At 48.6% G+C, this 9,967-nt stretch overlaps 3 protein-coding genes across 3 annotated transcripts; all 3 read left to right on the top strand.

The window, feature by feature from the left end:
- Positions 1-1,116: 1,116 nt before the first annotated feature.
- Pmar_PMAR029220 (hypothetical protein) lies at positions 1,117-1,947 on the top strand (the record flags this gene model as incomplete). The annotated part of the gene is made up of 1 exon (XM_002782316.1): positions 1,117-1,947. The coding sequence occupies one exon, from the start codon at positions 1,117-1,119 to the stop codon at positions 1,945-1,947; it is 831 nt and encodes a 276-aa protein (XP_002782362.1).
- Positions 1,948-1,970: 23 nt separating this feature from the next.
- Pmar_PMAR029219 (Cytadherence high molecular weight protein, putative) lies at positions 1,971-4,181 on the top strand (the record flags this gene model as incomplete). The annotated part of the gene is made up of 1 exon (XM_002782315.1): positions 1,971-4,181. The coding sequence occupies one exon, from the start codon at positions 1,971-1,973 to the stop codon at positions 4,179-4,181; it is 2,211 nt and encodes a 736-aa protein (XP_002782361.1).
- A 2,677-nt stretch (positions 4,182-6,858) lies between these two features.
- Positions 6,859-9,413, top strand: Pmar_PMAR029218 (transmembrane protein, putative; the record flags this gene model as incomplete). Its single annotated transcript, XM_002782314.1, has 2 exons — positions 6,859-6,925; positions 8,377-9,413. 2 exons carry the CDS (start codon positions 6,859-6,861, stop codon positions 9,411-9,413), a joined length of 1,104 nt encoding a protein of 367 aa, XP_002782360.1.
- Positions 9,414-9,967: the final 554 nt, after the last annotated feature.

Genomic DNA, 9,967 nt, shown 5'->3' with positions numbered 1-9,967 from the left:
AGGCCAAAGTGATGAGGAAGATGACGCAATGCATTACACAAAGTTACTCTTCTGTGGCATATCGCGTATTTGCTTACAGAGGAAGAATCTACCTCGATGACTCATACGGATTGTTGATGAGCCCAACGCAGGCACAGGAATGAGCATGACAAACGAAACTGCCCGGTTGTCCCACTTGTGTGACGGCGAGCGATAGTAGAAGTCGTCAGCCTATCTCCACTTGTGCATACCATTCCTTCCGAGACTTGGACGACAAGGGAGCATATTACTAATATGATATTAGAACGCCCTTCGTCCTGGTGACTATCGCCGTTCTCCAGCAATGGCACGAAAAGGAGGGTAACTCAAAAGTTGCCGTCCGTGTCATGGACTCCATGAGCACTGTTATCGTTCGTTTAAGCTGTATGTATATATCTTCAGAGGAACGAGCATGATGCCGAGAGACATGCTAAGGACTAATTATTGAGCAGCAGCTGGACTTGCAGTCACATTATGGAACACGAGGTTACCGAGGGGTTCCCAATGAGAAGCGAGCGAACATTTGGCAACAAATATCAATCAACCCTCCTCTCGCCATCCAATAAACTTCCATGATGGTGCAGCACTCTATGCCTCGTCAAAGATCCGTGTATAAAGACCGCGCTCATTAAGATGATGACCGCAACTCGTGTTTCCTTCAAACCAGGGAGTCAGGAAATTTCTCCCTCTCTTCGCTCCTCACCTGCAAAGATCCGAGTCAGCTCTCAGTCTCCTGGAATGAAGTAATTCCGGTCTGTGGCATAGACCGCGTTGGAAACGGGTGAAAGGATTTCAAATTTCGTCTCACGGACATTCGTCTGGAGTTGAAGCAATCGAATATGAGATTCAGCGATGTATTACAATTCCTCACGCTGCGAAGCCGTCCCTAAGATTCCGCTGAAAACTGACACGAGAGTATCCGAAACGACTGGGGCGAGTGATTGACCTGGATAGGCATCCCGCAATTTGCTTATGCGTTGTTATGGCTTGTGACAGCTGGATCTATGCAAAGTTGCTCCCATGATAGGCCTACTTCCTTGTACACCTAACTATAGCATCACGCGAAGGAGTGTAGCCGGTATTTTCAGCCTTCCTCCTATGATCCGCTCTGCCCTCTTTTCCATCGTCCTTTGGCAGACAGCTGCCGATGACCACAAGCCGTCTGAAGAGATCATCTTGCCGACGAAGCCTCCACAGCCACCGACTGACAACGGCGATCATGAGGATTTCTTTCAAATGCTTCATTACCTGTTCCACCACGGTATGGGTGGTGTCCATAGCGAGGCCGCGGACTTCATGCCGAGTGCCGTTGGCGATATTACTGATATCATGCCGGGTGACTTCTTTGATACCCGGAAGACTACCAAGTTTGGGGTTTACTCGGGTGACTTCAAATTGGACGAATATGACAGCGTCGCCACCGACGTGACGGTTTACGCCAAGACGAAAGAGTACAACGTCAACGATGAGGACTTCCGTTATCTCACCGTTGGTGTCCACGGAGGCACCTTTGGGCATTGGTTTGGTTACTACCCGACCGTGAAGATGTACAATGGTGTCGGCAATGCGTACATCAGCGCCTATTACTTCCGTCCTCTTCCTGTCGAACCTGACATGATGACTGGAAATCATTCAGTAGGTGAGGAAGCAACCACCACACCCAAGCCGGTGGGTGGTGAGCACGGCCGGGACGAGGATTATCATCACGTCACTTTGACGGCCAAGGCCCGGGCTAACATCTACCTCCCATGGGGTCAGACGGCTGTTCCTTGCTTTGGTCCCGCTGGTGGCGATGGCACCTGGTATCTGATGCATAAGTTTGGTGATGAGAGGCTTCATTGTGTCGTCTTTGATGGTAAGTATAAGACATGGTATTCTGCTGATCAACCTAAGAAGAGGGATTCTCAGAATCCGATTCTGTGTGGGTAACGTCCGGCGATGTTCTCCTCGCCATGAGGAAGCGTTCTGGTTACATGCGGGGATACCGCGTTAAGGTCCTCGCTCACGGCCTCCCATTCATCCTCCAGTGGAGGGGAGTCCAACGCGGTATGCAGTCCACTACGGCGAAAATTGAGAGGGGATGTGGCGGCTTTTGCGTTTTTGGCGACTACGGCCCGATGTATACCGTTGACGACACCTACCGGGTTGAGGACTCGACTATTGAGCTCAGCTTCGACCATTCCGTCCTCACGGCTACAACACCATACCCTCCCCATGATACTACGGAAACACCAGAGATGCCGGGGACGGGGGCGCCTGCAGAGTCTACTACTACCGAGGCCCCTGTAGAAGAATCTACTACTGAAGCCCCCGTAGAATTGTCCACTACTGAGGCCCCCGTAGATGCGGCCACTACTGAGGCCCCTGTTGACGAGTCTACTACTGGCGCCCCTATAGACGAGTCTACTACTGGCGCCCCTATGGACGAGTCCACTACTGAAGCTCCTGTAGGTGAGGCTACTACCGAAGTCCCTGTAGATGTGTCTACTACTGAGGCCCCTGTAGACGAGTTCACTACTGAAGCCCCTGTTGGTGAGTCCACTACTGAGGCCCCTGTTGACGAGTCTACTACTGAGGCCACTACTGAAGAGTTTACTACTGAGGCCGCTGTAGATGACTCTACTACTGAAGCCCCTGTTGGTCAGTCTACTACCGAGGCTCCTGTAGACGGGTCTACTACTGAAGCCCCAGTGGACGAGTCTACTACTGAGGCCCCTGTAGACGAGTCCACTACTGAGGCCCCTGTAGACGAGTCTACTACTGGCGCCCCTATAGACGAGTCTACTACTGGCGCCCCTTTAGACGAGTCCACTACTGAAGCTCCTGTAGGTGAGGCTACTACCGAAGCCCCTGTAGATGTGTCTACTACTGAGGCCCCTGTAGACGACTCCACTACTGAAGCCCCTGTAGACGAGTCTACTACTGAAGCCCCTGTAGACGAGTCCACTACTGAAGCCCCTGTAGACGAGTCCACTACTGAAGCCCCTGTAGACGAGTCTACTACTGAAGCCCCTGTAGGCGAATCTACTACTGAAGCCCCTGTTGGTGAGTCCACTACTGAGGCCCCTGTTGACGAGTCTACTACTGAGGCCACTACTCAAGAGTTTACTACTGAGGCCGCTGTAGATGACTCTACTACTGAAGCCCCTGTTGGTGAGTCTACTACCGAGGCTCCTGTAGACGGGTCTACTACTGAGGCCCCTGTAGACGAGTCCACTACTGAGGCCCCTGTAGACGAGTCCACCACTGAGGCCTCTGTTGACGAGTCTACTACTGAGGCCCCTGTAGACGAGTTCACTACTGAAGCCTCTGTAGGTGAGGCTATTACCGGAGCCTCAGTAGATGTGTCTACTACTGAATCCCCTGTAGACGAGTCCACTACTGAGGCCCCTGTAGATGCGGCTACCACTGCAACCCCTGTTGGTGAGTCCACTACTGAAGCACCTATAGGTGAGGCTACTACTGAAGCCCCTGTGAATGAGTTTACTACTGGCGCCCCTATAGACGAGTCCACTAGTGAAGCTCCTGTAGGTGAGGCTACTACCGAAGCCCCTGTAGACGAGTCCACTACTGAGGCCCCTGTAGACGAGTCCACTACTGAGGCCCCTGTAGACGAGTCCACTACTGAGGCCCCAGTGGACGAGTCCACTACTGAGGCCCCTGTAGACGAGTCCACTACTGAAGCCCCTGTAGATGAGTCTACTACCGAGGCCCCTGTAGACGAGTCTACTTCTGAGGCCCCTGTAGACGAGTCCACTACTGAATCTCCTGTAGGTGAGGGTACCACTGAAGCCCCTGTAGGCGGGTCCACTACTGAAGCCCCTGTAGGTGAGGCTAGTACTGAAGCCCCTGTAGATGTGTCTACTACTGAATCCCCTGTTGGAGAGTCTACTAGTGAAGCACCTGTAGGTGAGGCTACTAGTGAAGCCGCTGTAGATGAGTCCACTACTGAGGCCCCTGTAGACGAGTCCACAACTGAAGCTCCTGTGGATGAGTCTACTACTCCTACAGCCACCCTGACTGAGTCTATGACTACTGGAGCCTCTTCAATGGTGTCCACCACTGAATCCTCTATGATGGAGGCTACTAGCACTGGAGCTCCGGTAGTTACCAGTGCGCCTTCTATTGGCGACTTCACTGATGCTCCTCCCATCCTCCCGTAAGGCAGCACTGCATAAGACAGAGCTTTATGTTTGAGGATTGATTATTTTTGTATAAAGCTCTCATGACTACTCCACTGGTGAGATGTTGTTCAGAAACCTCCATGAATGGAATGAAGCATCATCTATAAGCATCGCCGTGTTGTGTAGACGTTAATGTTTTGGTGAGTCGAGCGGTGCATTTACTTGCACTGCAGACGCGATGTGAATTATCATATCCGATGACCAGAGTCTAATGCGCAGCTAACAACAAGATCTGTTGGTGTAGTGGACGATGTCAGCGAATCTTAATAGCTATTGTAATTACTCTCGAGTAAGCGCCAAGCGTGGGTGTCCCATTATTGTCAAATATGCTGCACGCATGCTGCTGACTCACCTGATGTTGGAAAACTGATGAATCTAATCGACGGCATTGGATAGACAGCAATAACTTTTGAGAGCCCCCCACACATTATGGAAAACGTTGATACATTGCACATCTATCGAAGCGAATATTATGGTCACCGCGGGAAAAATTTCCTTTAGCTTGGGCGACAAGAAAATGGTATTTTCTTACTAGCCAGGTTAAGGCGGAAGAATGTTTAGCCTAAGGCGGAAGAATGTTTAGTCTAGCCGCTGGGTGAACCAACCAGCTTGCTTACTTGGAGACGCAGTTCAAACCGAAGTTGGATGTTTGTTCTGCTGATTTGTACACGGTTGCAGTAAAGGTATTCTAGAATTGACACGGACGATTCAAACTGAATTAATAGGTATATCAACCTGTATGACTCATTTTCTCGAGGCGAAATCTCTTTTTGTCGATTGTTATGTGAACTCTCAAAAACACCTTAAATGTCTGGAGATGAACTGAATGAGCAACACAAGTCCGAGGGGCTAGACAGAAATAGAGTCCAATCAATTACTTTATACTCTTAGCATGGAGATATCCAGAATGACAACAATAATAAAGAATAGCTCAGTAACAAGAACTTCAGCATGCGTCACGCTACCAGCGTGAAGTAGTACTCTTCAGGGACAGGGATAGGCCGTGCCAGTACATCCAGCCGAGACCTCATAGCACAATCCGTTGGCACTTTGGAGGAGGCCGAAACAAACAGGAGTATCGAGCCAGGTCTTGCAGAAAGATTTCCACTGACTTGCTGAACAATCGGCGACTGACTCGCATGCAGAGGAGCAGCTGTCAAACAACGTTACCGCAGCACCGCATGGGACAGCTCCGCTCGAAGCAACTGAGCCCACGTCATGGCATATGTTGTCGTCACCACAGTAGCTGAAGATGCAGTCGGGGGATGCATCACAAAGACTTTGACAATAACCACCATCGGCGGCATGAAGCTTCTCGGCGATTATGAGGGCAGACCCGCCGACGGCTTGACGAATGACTAAGGAGGCCAAAGTGATGAGGAAGATGACGAAGTGCATTACACGAAGTTACTCTTCTGTGGCATATCGCGTATTTGCTTACAGAGGAAGAATCTACCCCGATGACTCATACGGATTGTCGATGAGCCCAACGCAGGCACAGGAATGAGCATGACAAACGAAACTGCCCGGTTGTCCCACTTGCTCAGTTACGAAATAGCAAAGGAGCAAATAGCAAAAAAGTGCCAAATAGCTGGAATGTATATTTCCTGCGGCTTTTGCTGTTGTGCTAGTGTGTAAGAACGCTATGGCTGATATACAGAAGAGCAAAGTAGCAAAATTCACTTTACAAATACGCAAATTTGCCGTTTTGTATAACAGAAACTGCTCGAATGAATATCGTTTGCTTGTTTATATTTCAGAAAATTGCTAGAATATATAAAAGTTGCCGCTATGTGAAGTGCTACTATGTAACAAAATTGAGCAATTTTGCTCAAAGAAGGGGCAAACCGATAAATTGCTCCTTCTACTATTGAGCAAATTGCTACTTTTCAGAGGAGCAATTTACCGCTTTACGAATGGGCAATCCCGCAATGGAGCAAATTTTTGCTGTTCTACAATCGGAAGAAGAAATTGAAATTTCGCACGCGAGATTCTAACCTTGGTGGTTTGTTGGTGATTGTGTTGAGCATTGCATTATAGTTTCGGAGTCTCTGAGTGGTGACTATTTTGCAAAGTTCTTTGGTTCTGTCGATATAGATAAGTATAGTTGCAGCACTGGGAGAATGATGGATGGACTATTGTAAGTGGTAGTAGGTCGTTAGTAAAGACTTACATTCGTTAAGGGCTCGTTGGATTTTCATATTTTCCACATCATTGCAGTTCGCACATGCTCACAGAAGGACGAGGGAGAGGATTTGTGTTTAGATGGTAGTTCGTATTGGGCGGAATCACTCGTACTGAGTGATCCGAGATCACTTATTTGGATCAGCGTGGATCACTCATCTGCAGTGCAGTGCTGTATTGCAGGCACCCCAGTGGTGCCCATGCGAGATGTCGTGGCTTTCATACACGCATCCTGATCCCTACGTGGCCTATTGCATGCGAACCAATATGCTCTTCGGTAGTCTGAGCAAATACTGGTCATTGCAGAGAGATGCCCCTCGCGAACATCGAAATAATCGAGGAAAGAGGCAGGCTGGCTTAGCAGTGCTCCGCATCTACCCGGCGCTGAACAAGTTCTCCCGAGGTACCAGATGTGATGATATAGTGCGAAAGAACTCGCCTAACAACAATGCTATTTTATTGGTGGAGGAGTATGAGAGCCACGCGGCGAAAGAATTGCAGCAGAAGTGGTCGAAAGAGGACGAGCGTGAGGAATCGAAGTAGTTTCTCCCATCACTGGAGACTAGCGACCATGTACGCACTCGCAGTAAGGTAGGCACCTCAGTGGTGCTCAGCTGTTGTAGTTGCTACAAGTAGGCTACTTGTGGTAGCTGTCTCGATGATTGGTAGAGAACAATTTGGACGTTTCTCAATATGCTTCTCTTGTAACCCTTAATAGTATCTCTATGAAGGCCCTTCACTGGTGCCCGGGAGTGAACATTGTGTGTGGGGGGCTGTAGAGTTCATAATCAGTAATTTAGTCCATGTTGCGTTTTTCCTGTACAATCCTTCGACACCTCTGCGAAGTCTATAACAATAGCTCCACGAAGACGCTCCGATGAGTGCCACTGCCCATGAGCAAATGTTTCTCGTGCAGAATGTCAAAGTTGCCCGTAATACTTACGTAATGCCTACGTGAGGGTTTAACTTCTGGGTATTGTTGACTCGTCAATACGTACAATCGTACCAAACCATCAGACACAAGTGATACGATGCAAAAAGAGAGAGGATACTCGAAGATGGGACTCAATTTAACTGCTATCTCATATGATTCAATCGCGACGTGCAAGAGCAATCATGTGTTTGGTATTCAGCATTGATCATAACTCGCGCTGTCTTCGGAGTGAATGATATATCTAACTGGAGTGCTATCACGCTTTGACCCGATACTAAGTGACTCACTTGAAGTGAGACACGAGGTGTGACACCTCTGATAGATACTTAGTAAGTGCACAGGGCATGAACATGCACCAAAATGGATATAAGACGCAATACTGTAATCGAACGAGAAATGCTATCCCATAACTATGTTTGCTCGATTGTATATTACTTGTACGAATAATGCAAAAGGGCAAGTTTGCTAATAACGCTAACAGAGACGGAGTTTGAGCGAATGGGCAAAACGCTAGTATATATTCTCGCAGGGCGTAAGTTACAAGAGAGCAAATAGCCGAAACATAAAAGTAGCGCAGCGTTGTCACATACCGGCAACTGCCAATTTGTATATTTCATGCAGGAACATCACACAATAGCAAACCTTAAAAGGTGCCAGACTACATAATTACAACGCAAAACATATCAAACAGCAAATGAGCATAACTTGCCAAAATAACGAAAACGTGCGGGCGAAGCACACTTGGGCAAAAGTGCCAGCGTGTAAAACACTCCGGGGAAATATACAATGCAGCAAAAAAAGAGCAAGAAAGAGCGACTTGCTGGAAAACACTTTCGAATTTGTTACTTTCAACATTTGGTTGCTAAAACCTATACCAGAACTTGCTAGGGTGTAAATGTGGTTGCTACTTTGTAACTGAGAAAGCGGCACATACAAATGAGCAAAAAGGTGAGACTGTCAAGAATTATAGCATTTGGCAAATCCGCAACATTAGCAAAAAGTTGCGACTGCCGGATTGTATTACACCGCGCGGTACCACTACTGAAGCCCCTGTAGGTGAGGCTACTACCGAAGCCCCTGTAGATGTGTCTACTACTGGATTCCCTGTTGGAGAGTCTACTAGTGAAGCACCTATAGATGAGTCCACTACTGAGGCCCCTGTAGACGGGTCTACGACTGAATCTCCTGTAGACGAGTCTACTACTGAAGCCCCTGCAGATGAGTTTACTACTGGAGCCCCTATAGACGAGTCCACTAGTGAAGCCCCTTTAGATGAGTCTACTACTGAGGCTCCTGTAGACGAGTCCACTACTGAAGCCCCTGTAGATGCGTCTACTACTGAATCCCCTGTAGACGAGTCCACTACTGAAGCCTCTGTTGGTGAGTCCACTACTGAGGCCCCTGTAGACGGGTCTACTACTGAATCTCCTGTAGACGAGTCTACTACTGAAGCACCTATGGGTGAGGCTACTACTGAAGCCCCTGCAGATGAGTTTACTACTGGAGCCCCTATAGACGAGTCCACTAGTGAAGCCCCTGTAGATGAGTCCACTACTGAGGCCCCTGTAGACGAGTCCACTACTGAAGCCTCTGCTGGTGAGTCCACTACTGAGGCCCCTGTAGACGGGTCTACTACTGAATCTCCTGTAGACGAGTCTACTACTCAAGCACCTATGGGTGAGGCTACTACTGAAGCCCCTGCAGATGAGTTTACTACTGAAGCCCCTGCAGACGGGTTTACCACTGGAGCCCCTATAGACGAGTCCACTAGTGAAGCCGCTGTAGACGACTCTACTACCGAGGCCCCTGTAGACGAGTCTACTACTGAGGCTCCTGCAGACGAGTCCACTACTGAAGCCTCCGTTGGTGAGTCCACTACTGAGGCCCCTGTAGACGAGTCCACAACTGAAGCTCCTGTGGATGAGTCTACTACTCCTACAGCCACCCTGACTGAGTCTATGACTACTGGAGCCTCTTCAATGGTGTCCACCACTGAATCCTCTATGATGGAGGCTACTAGCACTGGAGCTCCGGTAGTTACCAGTGCGCCTCCTATTGGCGACGTCACTGATGCTCCTCCCATCCTCCCATAAGGCAGCACTGCATAAGACAGAGCTTTATGTTTGAGGATTGATTATTTTTGTATAAAGCTCTCATGACTACTCCACTGGTGAGATGTTGTTCAGAAACCTCCATGAATGGAATGAAGCATCATCTATAAGCATCGCCGTGTTGTGTAGACGTTAATGTTTTGGTGAGTCGAGCGGTGCATTTACTTGCACTGCAGACGCGATGTGAATTATCATATCCGATGACCAGAGTCTAATGCGCTGCTAACAACAAGATCTGTTGGTGTAGTAGACGATGTCAGCGATTCTCAATAACTATCGTAATTACTCTCGAGTAAGCGCGAAGCGTGGGTGTTCCATTATTGTCAAATATGCTGCACACATGCTGCTGACTCACCTGATGTTGGAAAATTGATGAGTCTAATCGACGGCATTGGATAGGCAGCAATAACTTTTGAGAGTCCCCCACACATTATGGAAAATGTTGATACATTGCACATCTGTCGAAGCTCAAGCTACCTTTAGCTTGGGCGACAAGAAAATGCTATTTTCTTACTAGCCAGGTTAAGGCGGAAAAA

This window comes from Perkinsus marinus, assembly GCF_000006405.1.
Source record: "Perkinsus marinus ATCC 50983 genomic scaffold scf_1104296939758, whole genome shotgun sequence".
In the NCBI taxonomy this organism is placed as follows: domain Eukaryota; phylum Perkinsozoa; order Perkinsida; family Perkinsidae; genus Perkinsus; species Perkinsus marinus.
Note: the sequence above shows the minus strand (reverse complement) of the source record. Positions and strands in the feature narration are given on the sequence as shown.